The sequence below is a fragment of the Sander lucioperca genome, chromosome 19 (assembly GCF_008315115.2).
Source record: "Sander lucioperca isolate FBNREF2018 chromosome 19, SLUC_FBN_1.2, whole genome shotgun sequence".
NCBI classification, from domain to species: Eukaryota; Metazoa; Chordata; class Actinopteri; order Perciformes; family Percidae; genus Sander; species Sander lucioperca.
The window spans coordinates 5,791,508-5,809,535 of NC_050191.1; the positions used below are offsets into that span (position 1 = coordinate 5,791,508).

The window sequence follows — 18,028 nt, forward strand, 5'->3', positions numbered from 1 at the left end:
TTAGCTAAATCTTATCTAATTTATAGCATTAGCTAGTAGCTTATGCACGTTAGCAAGACAAGTTAACCCTATATGTTTTTGTCTTTTCATACAAGTACCTGGGGTTACATCTTGACAATAAACTGGACTGGTCTGCCAATACTGATGCACTTTACAAGAAAGGGCAGAGCAGGCTCTATTTCCTTAGGAGGCTGGGGTCCTTCAATGTCGGCAGCAAACTCCTGCTTATGTTCTACCAGTCTGTCATGGCCAGTGTCCTTTTCTATGCTGTGGTAGGTTGGGGAGGCAGCACTAGGAAGAGGGATGCTGGACGACTGGACAGGCTAGTGAGAAAAGTTGGCTCTGTGTTGGGCATGGAGCTGGAGTCACTGGCATCAGTTGCAGATAAGAGGACCCTGAGCCAACTGCTCTCTATAATGGACAATGACTGCCACCCCCTGCACACCACTTTCTCCAAGCAGAAGAGAATGTTCAGTAGTAGGCTCCTGTCTCTGTCTTGCAAAACAGACAGGCTGCGTACGTCCTTTGTCCCTAGGGCCATTAAGCTTTTCAATGCTACACAGAAGGGGAGGAGTGTGATTGGCTAAAGTGTTTAAGTCTGCTCTGCACACTGCCCTTTGTACCATGCCTTCATATGTGTGCCTTTATACATACACATTTATGTGTATACACATAAACTACCCTGGACTACCCTGGACTGGACTGATTGGCACTGTTTGACTCCCTTACTGGCTATATTAGCATCTGCCCATTTTGCTAGCTTACCTGTATGGTCACTACACCATGCTGTCTTTTTGTCTGTACGGACAGTTTTCAACTTTAGCTTAAACTTTTCTTCAAGTTTTTTACTAGTGTCTATGTATAGTTAAGTAATGATTATTCTATTTTTGGTATATTGTGTAGCCTGTTGTACTTAAATGACACTATTTTGCACTTTGATACCATTGCACCTTTCTGCATTTTTTCCACACCACTCCTTTAAACATGCTACATCCTAACTTTACTGTAAGGGCACACTATTGATGTCTTCCTTTGTATGTATGTGTGCATGGATGTTAAATGTCATATGTCTGTGTGCCTATGTGGATGTATGATGTGTATAAGCTATTGGACACCTTAACTTCCTTCCAGATAAAAAAGTATCTCTATCTATCTATCTATCTATCTATCTATCTATCTATCTATCTATCTATCTATCTTTTGGCTAAGTAGCTGTAAACTTGATGCTTAGTCTTTTGTCATCACCACTCACCTCCACACAAGCTGACAAAAACGGAAAAAAGCATCCTGAAAAAAGCCCTTATTCAGACATATTTATGTTTCAGTTCATCACTTTTACCTCTCTTTCTCAACAGCAGCAGCTGGGAAATATTACTGCTTCAATGTCAGAGCTGGAGATGAAGTCACTTTATCCTGTGAGAATGTGTTAGATGATCAGGATAAGTATGACAGTAGTACCTGGACCTTCAGTGTTTCTGGAAACACAGTGACGCTGTTTGAACACAGGAAAATACACAACAATGCCAAAACTAAATCAAACAGACTGAGTGTTACAGAGAAATGTTCTTTGGTTATAAAGAATGTCACAGAGGATGATGCTGGTAGTTACACCTGCAGATACAGAACAGAACAGCATCATGAAGACACAGACTATGATTTGTCTGTTGTTACCAGTGAGTATTTAAATCATAATGTTTTCTAACGTTCTTGTTAGAACACAATACTGAAACATTACAATTATTATGATTACAGTGATGAAGTTAATTTTACTCTTGTTGTCTTTCTCTCACAATATCTCCATCTTCACCAGTGACTCAATAGAAGAACAATGATACGGTCACCTTGAACTGCTCTGTGTTGAGATCTTGGTGTCATCACTCAGTGAAGTGGCTGTATGAGGGTGATAAGACTGACGTGAAGACAACACAGCATTCCTGTTCAGCCACTACGACATTTACAACATCTCACCTTAATCAGAAGTCAAAGTATTACGAGTTATTGAAGTGTGAAGTAACAGATAGTTACAGTAAAGAAGTGCAGCTGTTTCCTTTCATGTCTCCTCAGTCCTCAGGAGAGAAACCAGGTGAGAATATGATGATATGATAATTACACTGAATATGTTTAAAGTTAAGCTTTTTGTATTTCATTATTCTTGGACATGATATACTGTACAGTTTTGTTAATGTATCCGTTAAGATGATGATGCAGCAACAACAACAACGACTACAATATTTCCAGGAACAATGAAACCACAATCAACAACAGGAAATAAATGGACATCAGAAGAGACAAACAACTCAACATCTGAAAATGATGATGGAAGAAAACCAGAAGGTAGTGACTGAACATAACAGAACTACATTTACAGTCAGAAAAGACATGCAGGCAAAAGACTCTTTGTTTATTCAGATATAGAGATATAAAGACAGCACAAGAACACGCTAACAAGTAGCTCATCATCATAACACCTCTGACTATATGTAACACTTCTAACTTCCTGTTTCAGGCTGGTGGAGGATCATCTTCGTGCCCGTGGGTTTAGCAGCTCTCATAACAAGTGCTGTGGTGGTCAACATATGGACAAGAGCTAAAGGTGAGAACATTTAAAGAACAACCTTTAATTAAACAAGAAGTTTTGCTAAACATTAATTTTATAGTGTTAGCTAAGTCTACTCTCTTTTTAGGGAACAAAACCCAGAGGGAAGAAAACATTGTGAGTTTAAACAGCCAATAATTAAATGTTTATACATTTATAACTTTACAGAGCAAAACCAATGTTTGTAATATTTGTTATTCCCTTTAAACTGTGGGTTAAGTGGTAACTCACTCACTCTGAGTGTGTGTTAGGAAAAGTGATGAGTCATGCTCTCATCTGCTTCAATAACCATCACTCTGTTCCTCTTGAGCAAGGCACTAAAGCCCAGCTGTTCCTCTGGAGCTAATCTGTGTTTCAACATTTATTTGCTTTATTTTCACAGGAGCATAATGATGAAGATGAAGGTACGGTGAAGTATGAAAACGATGCTGAGGCTTCTTCCTCTGTCTGACTCCACTGGTCAACAACATCAACTAACCACAGAGTCCACTGCTGTTACATATCTCAACTTATTTTATACAACTACATAACAAAAGAATCATGAAATCATTTTAAGATTTTGGATGATTCAATCAATCCGGAACCCAAATTTCATCTGAAACAGATCACTTGTTATATTCTTTTATTTCTTATTAAGTTTCCTTAAATATTGCTCTCACATACTGGTACACATTTATGCTGATGTCCATATATCTGAACTATAGTCTATAAAAAGTTATTTGTATTTTTCCTCCAGCTGTTTATTATGTATATCATATCTTATATTAGCATTACTTGTACTTTCACCTGGACTATATATGTTTTATAGTTAAACCTGCACTGCTGACTGTAACTGCTGCAGATGTTCTAACTGTGTATATCTTAGCATATTCATATCCACCCCTTACAGTTTATTCTATACATTATAATATATATGTACATTACCCTGCTTTTTGCACTTAAAGTGCAATCTAATCATGAATCTAAAGTTTCTTCTGTTTGCGAAATGTATCTGAGTTTAAAATGTGCTGGTTCTTTTTGAAGCTGCAGCAGTTTTGCATCACTTTTTGTCCCTCAGTGTACAGAAGAAGTGATTTTGATTGACTGTAATTTAAACATATTGGACTACAGTAAGTTTTTGGATTTAATGAGCTTTGAGTCTTAACGGAATCTGTAACAATCGTTTCTTTGTTATGGCTGATAATAATATAAACTTGCAAATAAAAGTATTACAAGTGTTTTGTAGTTCTCTCTCTCACTCTTCAGCAAACAGACCACAACACAAGCTTGCCTCCGCTCAGCTGACCTTTTTTTTCTCAGCTCTCGTTCTCATTCCGGACTCGTAAAATAAGGACGTTTGGACAGTGGCTGTCAGCGTCTGAAGCGACGGAAAAAGGCGTCTTTCAGCGTGTATGTGTAACGCACTGGGGAGAGCAGCAGTTAGACAGGATTTAGCGAGTAGAATGTAAGGGCGAATTTCCGCATAAGGAGGTTGGTTGGGGTGGTGGGTGCGTCAAACACAGGACTTTCACCCAGGAGACCGGGGTTTGCGTCCCGCTTGTCACACTTGCTATAGTCGGTTTTTTTCTTCCCGCATGTCATGGAACCGTAAGCCCACCCACGACCTTTTCCTTAACATAACTGCGTCAAAAGGGACGGCAATAATCCCGTCCAAGCGTGTTTACTTAAAGCGCTAAAAGAAACTTTTAGCTGACCAAGTGTCCATATTACGTATATCCATATATATTACGAGAGGGTGTGAGAACCTGTTGAGTAAACCTTCTGTCACGATTGTTGTAAATTGTAGTCTCTCTGCTGTCCCATGTTATGTCTGGTTTTACTTCCTGTCTTCTGCTTTCCCGCCTGTGTGATTACCTGTCCCCGCCCCTATGTGTTGTATTTAAGTTCAGTCTTCCCCTTACTCCTGTGCGAGATCGTCTGTTTTCCTTGTGTGCAGCCTTCAAGCATTTTTCCCTTTTTTCCTGAGTTCCTGATTCCCTTGGATTTTTGACTACTGCTTGTTTTTTGGATCCCACTTTGCCTGTCACTTCTTGGACACTGTTGCCTGTATTTTTATTAGGACTCTAATAAAACCATTGATCTTCTACTTACCTGAGTCGAGCATTTGTGGGTCCATTTGCACTGGGCTCTAACATTTGTCTATGTAACATATAAATGCATCTAAAATAATCACCACTTCTTTAGTTACACAAACCATTTCAAAACAACATGAACAGGCCTGCTACACAGGCCAGCTGATAGTCTTGCCTGGGCCTGGGACGAGATAATCTTAGATGGGCCCCCCTGCGCCCAGATCTCTCCTTTTCCTTTGCTCTTCCTCTCCTCTGCTCTTCCTCTCCTGTTCCTCTCTTCTCATCTCCTCTACCCTTCCTTTCCTCTCCTCTGCTCTTCCTCTCCTGTTCCTCTCCTCTCATCTCCTCTGCCCTTCCTTTCCTCTCCTCTGCTCTTCCTCTCCTCTCCTCTCCTCTCCTCACATCTCTCACTGAAATTAAGTTTGTGATCAGTCTCTGATCCATCCTGCTCAGACTCTCCGACGGGTCAGTGGGCTCCTCCTGCATCACTGTGACTCACTCTCTCTCTTGGTACAGATCCATTTGTCCGACACAACTGAAGCGTGGTGTCGCGACGTAATACATCTATGGTTGATGCTCCACGCCCTTGACCGGCAGCTGATTGGACGAAGCCAGACCCACCTGACGTGGGTCTGGCTTCTCGAGAATTTCAACAGAGTGTCATGGCGGCTCGTTGAGAATACGATCTAGTATTTTACAAAAATAGTTCACCGAAACGTGTTTCTGAAAAAAATTCTGTCTACTTCTACTGGATAGTCGTGTTGCGTTCAACGGATTCATTTGCATAAAGATGGCCATTGGCCAGCTTTTTGACGCGCAGCATTTTTTCAAATGCAGCGCCACCTTCCCGGAATGCTTTGCGTGCACGTTGAAGTCTCTTGCCGTCACCCATTGGAATAGATTGGAGCGTTGCACGACAGAACCGTCGCACGGTCAAATGGATCTGTACCGTCAAGGCTCTTATATACTAGATGCAACCCAGCTGGCGCACGCAAATGTGAGTTCATGGGATCGGCGTGATTATTTATACCCGCGCTAGTGCTCGCGACACTAGTTGCAGTCTTCTCCTGAACAGAGGTGTCGCAACTGAGGAAAAGGCTACTGACTTTGCTATTTCTACGGACTAGAAGAAGAAGATAAAGGTAAACAATGGCAGAACTGGCAGCAGCATTGACGTTGTTGTCCACAGCGACTAAGATGATATTGGATTCACTGGATGAGGAAGAACAGCTGCTTTTGAGCCTGCTTTCACAGAAACGAAGAAAAAGAAGGTGGAATGTTCGTCATTTGAATAATGCCAGACATAAATATGGTGAATTCAATATCCTCGTGAAACCTATGAGGATGATAGACGAAGAGAAACACTTCAGAATACTTCAGAATGTCTGCGCAACGATTCAATGATGTACCTCGCCGGATCAAGCCTTTCTTTCACCATAAAAGAACTCATCTTAACCCAGTAAGTTTACAAGAGAGACTTGCAGTCACTCTGAGAGTCCTGCCATCCGGTACCAGCCAGAATGCAGTTGCAATTTCTTACAAACTACTGTGTGCAGCAATCTGGCGGGGGTTGAGAGATGACTTCGTACCATTTCCTCAAGGGGCTGAATGGAAAGAGTTTTCTCGAGATTTTTGGAGAATGTGGAATTTTCCCAACTGTTTAGGGTGTGTTGATGGAAAGCATGTCACAATCAAAGCCCCAGCGAACGCTAGAAGTGACTACTTTAACTACAAAGGTGCCAATTCCATTGTGCTTATGGCAGTGTGTGACGCAAGATATCGTTTCACCATGGTGGATATCGGTGCTTTCGGCCGTGAGAGTGACGGGGGGATTTTCCAAAGCAGCGAGTTTGGCACTGTTTGCACACTTGCCAGGGACCAACACCAACCTGCCCCATGTGTTCCTGGGAGATGCTGCTTTCCCTCTAAATGTGAACTTGATGCGGCCATATCCAGGTATTTAACTGAAACATACTGTTTACATGTAATAATCATTTAATTGATTTAACACATTGGTATTTGGGTTCAGTTCACTGTCATTGAAACTTCTGCAGGTGTCAATCTGGATGATGCTAGGAAAATATACAACTACTGCCACTCAAGGGCCCGCAGAGTCATTAAAAACAGCTGTGGCATCTTGGCTGCACGGTGGAGGATTTTCCAGAAGCCCATGGAGTTCTCCCCAGACAAAGTTGTAGATGTTGTGAAGGCATGTGTTGCACTTCACAACATGCTTACACACAGATGCTGCACAAGCTCCAACTTGCAGATACATCCCGCCTAACTACGCAGATTCTGCATCACCATCAGGTGATCTACAGCCAGGTGAATGGAGGAGGGTTGTTGAAGAGGACACTAACCTGAGACCTGTAGCAAGAATGTCTACCGCACGTGCATCCCATGCTCAAGTGCAGTGAGGGAGGACCTCGACATTCTTTCTGACACAGCAAGGACTTGTTCCCTGGCAGGAAACAGTCATCCGTAGAGGTTGCCTGAACTGATCTGAATCTGTCGGCCTGTGTTTTACTAAATTGTTCAACCATGAAAGTTCCTCCAGGATTGGTGCAGGTCTGTGTCCTCCTGCTGCACCGCTTCTTGCAGCTGCTTGCGACCTCTTTTTTGCCTTTACAAATCGGTCGCGGAGGTTCTTCCAGATTTTCCAGCATTGGGCATCCTCTTTACCAACATCTCCATCTTCCTGTTTCCGCTTTGTCGCACGCCGCTGAAAAATAAATAGTGGTGCGCGACCTCTGCTCGAGCACTATAAATCGGGCGCGCCGGCACGATATTACGTCATTTTGACGTCACGATGGCGCGCGCCACCTTGGATGCGGCTAGTATAATTCACGTTTCACTCTCACCGGTGAGAATTCACTCACTCTCACCGGTAGCCTGACTCTGTCCCTCCGTTGTGGGGCAGCGGGCCCCTCCCGCATCACTCTCTCTGTCACCTGACTACAGCTGGATCTCTCTCCTCTCTGTCTCATCCTCTCTGACGGAGCTACCAAAATCAACTGGTTCTGTCAAAGATAACGTGTTGTGTCAGGCTTTTATACAAGCTAATGGACGTTAACATTAGAGCTGGCCTGTTAGGTTACGTTACAAGGCTCGTAAACGTTGGATGCGCTGTTTCTTACCTTGCTCTACGTTGACTTTACTAGTTCCAGCTTCACCGTCACCACCTTTTTTAAATATTTGTTTAGAAAATCCCTTGGGCCTCTATTTTCTTCTTCTCTTCTTCTCTTTTCTTTCCTTTTCTGAGCACCGGACTTGTGCTGACATTTTGAGCGTACTGAACTTCAAATCAAATGACAACATCAAATGTTGATCAGTGGCCAAACCATTTTTGTGTTGGGGGTGGGGGGGGGTTCTTGACCACTATTTCAAAGACAATTAGGAAGAAAACAAATAAAAAGCTTTTATGTAACTCAAATATTACATATGTTTTCACATATACATATACATTTTTTGAAATTATTCCATAAATGTTCATCATTCATGTTTCTGATGATTATCTGGTCATAATTGTGGCAGTAAAACATGCAGAGCTCTGCTGCTGTTGTTAACCACATCTCAGCAAAAGACTTCCCTCTTCAGTTCAAAGAAAGAACAAAAAATAACTTTAAAGACAGAATGAGGAACCAACAGGTCTCAGACAGTAAAACAACAACCACAAACCAAAATGTCTCTCACTACTAAAACCTCATCTTATGTGTGTTCTTTCAGCTGCTACAGTATCACCATATTGTCACAAATGCACCCTGGGACTGGACACAGTTTGAACACCAGACTCAACATGAGATTAATACAGTTTGTTTGTTGCAGCATTAGATTGGATCAATGAATGCAGAAACATTTAACTTTCCTCAGAGAGAAAACTACGTATTGAAAATGGAAAAGTGAAAACTGTAAAAACCTTTTTGGCTGTTTGGCGTCTATAAGATAATCAAACACACCTAACCCTAAAAGTCATTATGAGGAAGTGACATCATCCTAATTAACAACAACGAGAGAGAGAAGAAGCAGAGACACAGAGAAGCACGATGGAAGAGTTCAAATGGATCAAATTGTCTACTAACAATTGATTCACGCTCATCTTCCTCTTTTCTGTTGCTGATTAATACCTTGCAACTGTTACCTTCAATCAAAATCCCTCTATATGAAAGCCAAATGCATTAAATTTAAAAACAAAAAGTTCTACAAATTCTACAAAGTTCTATTATCTTTTGATGTCCACAAGGGAATAAATGCTAATATTATACATATACATTCAACAGACAGAGTATAGAAGTCAATATAAGGAAGTGACTGCAGGAAGTAGATGCTGTATTCAGTTTTTAAGAAGCAGCACGTCAGAGACTTTGACAGTCAAGAGCGTGAGACCGAGAGAGAAGCACGATGTCTCAGTTCAGATGGATTATAATGTCTTCATTTCTGATGCTGCTGTTTCACTTTACAGGTAAGAGAAGTTTTGGAGTTTTGTTGTTTTGTTGTAACGTGGTGAGTTTAGTGAACTCTTGGAAACCTAAAATGAGACACATTTGCAAACTAAAATTATTATTACACCAACTATAAACATAACAGTCATATTAATATTTCAGTTTATCACATGTATCTCTCTCTTTCTAAACAGAAACAGCTGGGAAATATTCCACCTCCACTGTCAGAGCTGGAGATGAAGTCACTTTGTCTTGTGAACATGTGATAGATGATCAAGATAAGTGTGACAGTACTTCCTGGACCTTCGGTGGTTTAAGAGGAACAGTGATGCTGTTGGAACGCGGGGAAATAAGCAAAGAAGCCGAAGATAAATCAGACAGACTGAGTGTTACAGAGAAATGTTCTCTGGTTATAAAGAAGGTCACAGAGGATGATGCTGGTAGTTACACCTGCAGACAGAACAGATCAGGAGAACAAAAGGCTGTTCATCTGTCTGTTGTTACCAGTGAGTATTTACATAATGTTTTCAAATAGTCTTGTTAGAACAATATACTGAAGTATTATAATAATTATGATTGCCGTGATGAAGTTAATTTTACTCTTGTCTTTCTCTCACAATATCTCCATCTTCACCAGTTACTGAGCAGAAGAACGATGATACGGTCACTTTGAACTGCTCTGTGTTAGGATATTATTCAGGGTGTAGACACTCAGTGAAGTGGCTGTATGAGGGTTATAAGACTGACGTGAAGACAACACAGCATTCCTGTTCAGCCACTGCGACATTTACAACATCTCACCTTAATCAGAAGTCAAAGTATAACGAGTTATTGAAGTGTGAAGTAACAGAGGAGTACAGCAGAGAAGTGAAGCTGTTTCCCTTCATCCCTCCTCAGTCCTCAGGAGAGAAACCAGGTGAGAATATGATGATATGATAATTACACTGAATATGTTTAAATTTAAGATTTTTGTATTTCATCATTCCTGGTCATGATATACTGTACAGTTTTGTTAATGTATCCGTTAAGATGATGATGCAGTAACAACAACACAATATTTCATATTTCACAATATTTCCAGCAACAATGAAACCACAATCAACAACAGGAAATAAATGGACATCAGAAGAAACAAACAACTCAACATCTGAAAACAACAATCAAACAAAACAGAAACCAGAATGTAGTGACTGAACAGAACAGAACTACATTTACAGTTAGAAAAGACATGCAGGCAAAAGACTCTTTGTTCATTCAGATATAGAGATATAAAGACAGCACAAGAACACGCTAACAAGTAGCTCATCATCATAACACCTCTGACTATATGTAACACTTCTAACTTCCTGTTACAGACTGGTGGTGGTGGCTGCTGATCGTTGTGTCTGTGGCTGTTGCAGCTCTCTTAATAATCACTGTGGCTGTCTTCAGATGGAGGAGAGCCAAAGGTGAAGACATTCACAGCACTGTTCGAATTACAGGGGGTACTGGAGGGGTCCGACCCCCCCTAGATGAGACTTGGACCCTCCCAAAAGGGATGAAAATAATAGTTTGGGGGGGTACTGAAAACATTTTAATAAAATATAATGTTAGCCTATCCAACATTGTATGCATTTAAATGCAGTATTACCATCACATACCAACAATTCAGGAAATAGTCTAATGAAATACGATTTTCAAACTCTCACTCCCCATTGGGCTGTACCATTTCTCTGGTACGTTCAGCCTTGTGTTCTTTGCTAAGGTTCTTTGATATCACTTCACTAGCTGTCAAAACGTACGTACCAGGTACGGGCGCATGCATCTGGTGTGTCAGCGAAATTATGAGTAAGTGGCTGAATCAACTTTAATTTCTGCTTATGGTTTTGACTGCCATGTATATCATCAATACACAAATATGGTGGAAATACTGATGAACTAAAACAAATGCACAGTTCAGGCTGCAAATGCTTGATATACGAATGGGTTTACAAGCGGTGGCCATACATTTGTCTAATATTTCACTGCCTCTGTAACATAGTGATAGCCAACCTTTGAAAAACATTGAGTAGTAAGATCGCTATGGTTTAACTGGAGCTCTCCCTCCACTCAGCAGCCACGACCATCGCTGCTACTTAGCTTAAAATCATTAGGCCTACAATCACACGCCGTAGCAGGAGTTCCATAGATATACTGACACAGGGAGAGGTTTAATGAGGCGATTTATCATTTAGTGCAATTTCATTCTTGATTGCATGTCTTAACAAGAGGGAATCTGCACTAATATTCAGGGAATTTTGCATATAGATTAGTGGTTCCCATGTGTGTAAGCCTATATAAAATGGAGAGTGACGTCACCAGTGGAATTAGCTGTACCCCCCGAAGCTCACGGTATAATTCCAACACTGATTCACAGATGAAACTTTTGTAAACAAGAAATTGATAAATCTGGATTTTCACTGAGGAAGCTAAACCAAACTCTCTTTCTTTTCTTTCCAGGGAAAAAACTAATCACAAATAACGACATGGTGAGTTTTAATACTGAATACTCGAAGTTTGATAAAATCGTGACTATATCGTATAGTTCTACACCAAGAGAAAAAAATATATACATTGTCGACTCTTTTGTACAGAAATTAAAATTGTTCAGCAGCAAAGGTCAAAGGATGCATTGTGAGGGGAAAAAAGAAAAGTGAGCAACACAAACAACAAACAGCCTCCACAATGCCTACAGAGTTGAATCAACTCATCTTATATTGACACTATGTGTTGTGGGACTGTTGTATTGGATTACATTGTTTGGCAGCTCATAAAAGCCACACAGCAACTAGAATTGAAGGGAATCAAATAGACAAGTTAATTTAATAACAACAAGACAATTTAATCAGTATTAATCCATATTACTGAGCAGCCTTTATGTTGTCTCTTCTATGCAGGCTGATCCTGAAGGTGATGTTTCCTACGCCTCCATCAGCTACACCAAGAAGACCAACAGGAGAGCCCAGGTAAACTATCTAATATATTATAGTGTTGATTTTAATGGATTACTAATCTTTTTAATCCTTAAAGCAGATATTAATGATTCCTCTGTGTTCCAAACTTTTCAAGACAAGTTTGATGTGAATATTTGTTATAATATTTGTACTGTTTTGTCGGTGCCCCCCCCCCCCTTGATACAGCAGTGCAACAATCAGACCAACATGTCAACTTCACACACAAGATATTTCATAATCTAATCCGCAGATCAAAGCTGCAGCAAAGTGAATATTTCAATTGTTACATTGCAGCAAAATCAGGAAGTTGTTAGGACGATCATGTCATTTATGAGTTGTACTTTCCCTCCAGACCCATGTTGATGATGATGATGATGATGATGATGATGATGATGATGATGATGCAGTGACCTACAGCGCTGTGAAAGCCTCCTCCTCTTCTGCTGCAGCATCCGCTGATCCCAGCGACGTCTACGCTACCGTCAACAAACCAAAAAAATAAGAACTGTATTCTTAGTACTGTGACCCTGCATGGGCACAACGAAGGTTTTGTACAAGTAATTATTATCTGTATTGTTATACCATTAAAGTGAATATTGCTTTTGTTCTGTAAATCTTATTGTTTTATGCTTTGCTTCATTGAATAAATTATTAGTCCCACACAATTGCAAAATGCACTCACTTTTCAAAAAATTGCCTCACTCTGTTGGGTAAAAAGTTGTTGTGGTCCTTAATATGTAGCAAGTACAAGAAGACACACACACACACACACACACACACACACACACACACACACACACACACACACACACACACAGTTCCTGCAGTGTAGTGCCTCTCTATCATTTGCTGCTGTGATGAGTAAATGAGGTGCAGGTGGGATGAAAGGAGAAAAGTGTGAGGGCATCTGGTGGACCGGTAAAGAATGATTCTGAAGGCTCTTGTGAAAAGTAGAAATGTGGCTGAAGAGGGCGACAGAGAGGCAGAATGAGCAGGAATACACACAACTGAGGCAGACATCGTGATAATATTACACATTGTGTTTGGCTTCATTGAGCTTAAATGTAATCTGTAACAATCTTGCCTTTTATGTGGCTGATATATAATATAAATTGAAAAAAAAACATTCAGGTTTACAAGTGTTTTGTATTTCTATCTCTCTTCACAACACAGACCACAGTACAAGCTTGCCTGTGCTCAGCTGACCTCTGTTGGGTTGAACACCTCTTTTTGCGCTGGGCTCTAACATTTGTCTAAATAACGAATAAATGCATGTAACGTGACAAGAAAATGCCCAAAAGTGTTCATGCAAATGATCTCTTCCCTGGAGCTTTAATATGACTCTGAGTTATTATATTAACATTAAAGGACTGTGTGCAGAGCATGAAAAACCCTGAAGTGGTAACGTCACACACACTCAGTTAAAACAGCCTCTTTCTTAGTCTTCCACACTCATTATTATGTTCATCATTACAAATGTAAGGACAAAGCAAGCAGAGTAATAATAAGATTGATCCTAAAAGTTGGTCATGTTGTTCCTCCTTCATTTTCTTGGCTTAATTACAGCAAATTGAGAATCCAACACCAGCTCTATAACATATGTAGCGATTGAGAGAGGACAGTGTGACAAAAGAAGCAGACATAATGGATATATTCTGTATTCTTAGTACTGTAGTCTATATCCACAACGTTCGACTTCCAGGATTTCTCCGTTGCCGGAAATTCCGCCGGATGTCACTCATTTAGGCCGAATATCCGTTACCTTGGGCTTTCTTTGTGTTGGCATTTTAAACTCCAGTGGATTTATGAGGACTATGGTTAACTGCTCCTCAGATCTCTGAATCCAGACAGCTAGCTAGACTATCTGTCCAATATGAGTTATTTGTTGAACGACTAAAACAACTTTTGAATGTACACATGTTCCACTAAAACAAGTTCCTTCCCGAGGCTATTTTGCAGAGGCACTCTGGCTCTGTCCAGTGCTTCGCACCACCCAAGACGATTGTGATTGGTTTAAAGAATTGCCAATAAACCAGAGCACCATTTTTCTCCAGTCCCGGAATGCTGTGTGGACTAGCCATAACCTCCTCCGTGGCACTGTGGAGGAAGGTCTGGCAATGCGAGACTATAGTACTGTGACCCTGCAGGGGCATGATGGTTTGGTAAAATGTAGTCTTGTTTGTTTTGTTATATCATTTAACTCCGGACTCACTCTGGACATTTTCTTGCTCAGCTTTCTTTTATTTGAAACACAACATTTCTGTTTCTCACCAGAGAGCGGCAGCAGAGACCCTTCACAACATGTGGACGCACATACTCATATGTGATTGTTGACCTTCTTTTTCCCAACCCATGGGTGTAATACAGTATGCTGCTGAAATCATGGCTGGACTGGGGTAAAAAAATCAGCCCTGGACTTTTGAGACACAGACCACCACAATCGGACGGACACCAACCGTCCTTACAGTCCCCTTCAACACATGAACATACGAGCAGGTTTCAAAATTAGCACCATCTACTAGCCAAATGCTGACAAAATAAGTAAGTGGCTGGTAGGTTTTCTTGACTCACTAGCCCAAAGAATAGTACATTAACATTCACTAACCATTTAGCTGGTGGACAGAAAGTTAATGTTGAACCCTGCATACCAGCCCCTAATACTCTCACTTAGCTGAGTGGTAAGTAGGAGAGTATGATAATGTACTCACTGAGTCCAAAACGCTGCCTGGATCATGATGGTTAGATGGCTAAAGGTTGAGGGTAGAGCACGGCTGTCATCAAGATGTCTTGTATAATGTTAGTTAACAAGTGATCATTCTGTATATTAAGCTAAAGCTGCATTTTGTTCACAGTATGTAACACTTGTGTTATTTTGAAATGTTAATAAATCAAAAATCTATAGTACTATATTTGTAAGTGCCATAGCTTGCTAATACATAACTAGCATTAGCTTACTAACAGCTAACTTGTCCTCTCTGGTAGACGAGGGTGCTAAAATCATCTTTTGACATGCTTAAATCTCGTGTTTTTAGCTAGCTACCGGCACTTTGTGGAGTTTTTCCACCGCCGGTGTGGGCGGGACCTAAATGCACTCTCTCTATGGTAGGATGGAAGTGGGCCATAGTAGGATGTGATTGGCCAGTGTTCACATTAAAAGACACACAAGTGGGCCAATTATGTGACCTCTCTTCTCTCTATGGGCCGATAAAAAAAAAAAATTTGCAGCCCATTCAGCCCACGCAAATAGAGCAGCCCACCGGGACATGTGTGTAAGCCTATATAAAATGGAGAGTGACGTCACCAGTGGAATTAGCTGTACCCCCCGAAGCTCACGGTATAATTCCAACACTGATTCACAGATGAAACTTTTGTAAAGAAGAGATTTCGATAAACCTGGATTTTCACTGAGGAAGCTAAACCAAACTCTCTTTTTTTTCTTTCCAGGGAAAAAACTAATCACAAATAACGACATGGTGAGTTTTAATACTGAATACTCAAAGTTAAAAAAAGAAAAAAAAAAAAAAGATAAAATCGTGACTTTATATTGTATAGTTCTAGACCTGAAAGAGAAAAAAATATTTACATTGTCGACTACATTGTCGAAAGGTCAAAGGATGCATTGTGATGGGAAAAAAGAAAAGTGAGCAACACAAACAACAAACAGCCTCCACAATGCCCACAGAGTTGAATCAACTCATCTTATATTGGCAGTATTTGTTGTGCGACTGTTACTATAATTACAATACAATACAACTATAATTGAAGGGAATCAAATAGACAAGTTAATAAGTATTAATCTACATGTTACTGAGCAGCCTTTATGTCGTCTCCTCTGTGCAGGCTGATCCTGAAGGTGATGTTTCCTACGCCTCCGTCAGCTACACCAAGAAGACCAACAGGAGAGCCCAGGTAAACTGTCTAATATATTATAGTGTTGGTGTTAATGGATTAGTAATATTTTTAATCCTTAAAGCAGATATTTATGATTCCTCTGTGTTCCACTCTTTTCAAGACAAGTTTGATGTGAATATTTAAGATCACCACATGATGAATAGCGGCATTTTGTCGGTGCCCCCCCGCCCTTTTGATAAGCAGCGCCACAATCAGACCAACATGTCAACTTCACACGCAAGATATTCCATAATCTAATCCGCAGATTAAAGCTGCAGCAAAGTGAATATTTCAATTGTTACATTGCAGCAAAATCAGGAAGTTGTTAGGACGATCATGTCATTTATGAGTTGTACTTTCCCTCCAGACCCATGTTGATGATGATGATGATGATGATGATGATGATGCAGTGACCTACAGCGCTGTGAAAGCCTCCTCCTCTTCTGCTGCAGCCTGTGCTAATCCCAGCGACGTCTACGCTACCGCCAACAAAACAAAAAAATAAGATGTTGTGTTTTTATAACGATGATGGTTGTTTGGATCATAGATTTAGAAATGTAAGGTCAAAGCAAGCAGAGTTATAATAAGATTGATCCTAAAAGTTGGTCACATTGTTTCTTTTCTTGGCTTAATTGCAGCAAAGTGAGAATCCAGCACCAGCTCTATAACACATGTAGCCAGTGAGAGAGTAGAGACTCCCTCTAGAGGTGGAGAGGGTGAGACAAAGAGGCAGACATATATTCTGTATTCTTAGTACTGTGACCCTGCATGGGCACAATGAAGGTTTTGTACAAGTAATTATTATCTGTATTGTTATACCATTAAAGTGAATATTGCTTTTGTTCTGTACATCTTATTGTTTTATGCTTTGCTTTATTGAATAAATGATTAGTCCCACACAATTGCAAAATGCACTCACTTTTCAAAAAATTGCCTCACTGTTGGGTAAAAAGTTGTTGTGGTCCTTAATATGTAGCAAGTACAAGAAGTATGAGGGCATCTGGTGGACAGGTAAAGAATAATTCTGAAGGCTCTTGTGAAAAGTTGAAATGTGGCTGAAGAGGGCGACAGAGAGGCAGAATGAGGAATACACACAACTGAGGCAGACATTGTGATAATATTAAACATTGTGTTTGGCTTCATTGAGCTTAAATGGAATCTGTAACAATCTTGCCTTTTATGTGGCTGATAATAATATAAATTGCAAATAAACCATTCAGGTTTACAAGTGTTTTGTATTTCTATCTCTCTTCACAACACAGACCACAGTACAAGCTTGCCTGTGCTCAGCTGACCTCTGTTGGGTTGAACACCTCTTTTTGCGCTGGGCTCTAACATTTGTCTAAATAACATAAATGCATGTAACGTGACAAGAAAATGCCCAAAAGTGTTCATGCAAATGACCTCTTCACTGGAGCTTTAATATGACTCTGAGTTATTATATTAACATTAAAGGACTGTGTGCAGAGCATGAAAAACCCTGAAGTGGTAACGTCACACACACTCGGATAAAACAGCCTCTTCCTTGGTCTTCCACACTCATTATTATGTTCATCATTACAAATTCATGGGTCAGACCCATCTGGTAGCGGGAGCCGAGACTGAGAGCTACATGGAAAAATATGCACCAAACAAGCCACTTTGAAATTTGACTGTTTCATGAATACAAAAGTTGTGTGACCCCCCCCCCCTCCTAGACTAAAAAATGTTGGGTGACCCTCCCCTCAACAAAGTATAAAAAGACATGACCCTCCCCTATTTTCCTCCGGTGGTCCATTCCATAAATACCGAACGGTCCCTAAAAGAACAATAGCTATCTTTACGTCTTTGGCAAGCACAAGCCAGTATAGAAGGCATCAATACGTTGTTGGGGAGGGTCATCCCTTTTTTCCATATCATCTTGGAGGGTCATTCAAAATATATTGCTGGTGAAGGGAGGGTCAGGTCTCTTTTGACTGAAGATCCCAAAACTCCTCTGGTGGCCCCTGAAATAAATAACGAACAGTCCCTAACAAATAAATGCATGTAACGTGACAAGAAAATGCCCGAAAGTGTTCA

General features: G+C 40.5%; 1 protein-coding gene and 2 long non-coding RNA genes across 3 annotated transcripts; all 3 read left to right on the top strand.

Annotated features, from left to right (window-relative positions):
• The first annotated feature begins 8,849 nt into the window (after positions 1-8,849).
• Positions 8,850-10,148, top strand: LOC116061856. Its single transcript, XM_035995624.1, has 3 exons — positions 8,850-9,127; positions 9,308-9,613; positions 9,745-10,148. The coding sequence occupies exons 1-3, from the start codon at positions 9,067-9,069 to the stop codon at positions 10,041-10,043; spliced, it is 666 nt and encodes a 221-aa protein (XP_035851517.1). The 5' UTR covers positions 8,850-9,066; the 3' UTR covers positions 10,044-10,148.
• A 1,429-nt stretch (positions 10,149-11,577) lies between these two features.
• LOC116061858 lies at positions 11,578-12,564 on the top strand. The gene is made up of 3 exons (XR_004107824.2): positions 11,578-11,614; positions 12,023-12,091; positions 12,432-12,564. It is a non-coding gene; the product is annotated as an uncharacterized LOC116061858 (long non-coding RNA).
• Positions 12,565-13,320: 756 nt separating this feature from the next.
• Positions 13,321-15,525, top strand: LOC118493884. Its single transcript, XR_004895938.1, has 2 exons — positions 13,321-13,358; positions 15,439-15,525. It is a non-coding gene; the product is annotated as an uncharacterized LOC118493884 (long non-coding RNA).
• The last annotated feature ends 2,503 nt before the right edge of the window (positions 15,526-18,028 follow it).

Excerpts from the sequence above, each read along its gene's own strand:
- LOC116061856 (XM_035995624.1), top strand. The coding sequence starts at position 9,067 with ATGTCTCAGTTCAGATGGATTATAATGTCTTCATTTCTGATGCTGCTG. Across the intron at positions 9,128-9,307 it reads GCTGCTGTTTCACTTTACAG|CTGGGAAATATTCCACCTCC; the intron begins GTAAGAGAAGTT and ends AAACAGAAACAG. Across the intron at positions 9,614-9,744 it reads TCATCTGTCTGTTGTTACCA|TTACTGAGCAGAAGAACGAT; the intron begins GTGAGTATTTAC and ends CATCTTCACCAG.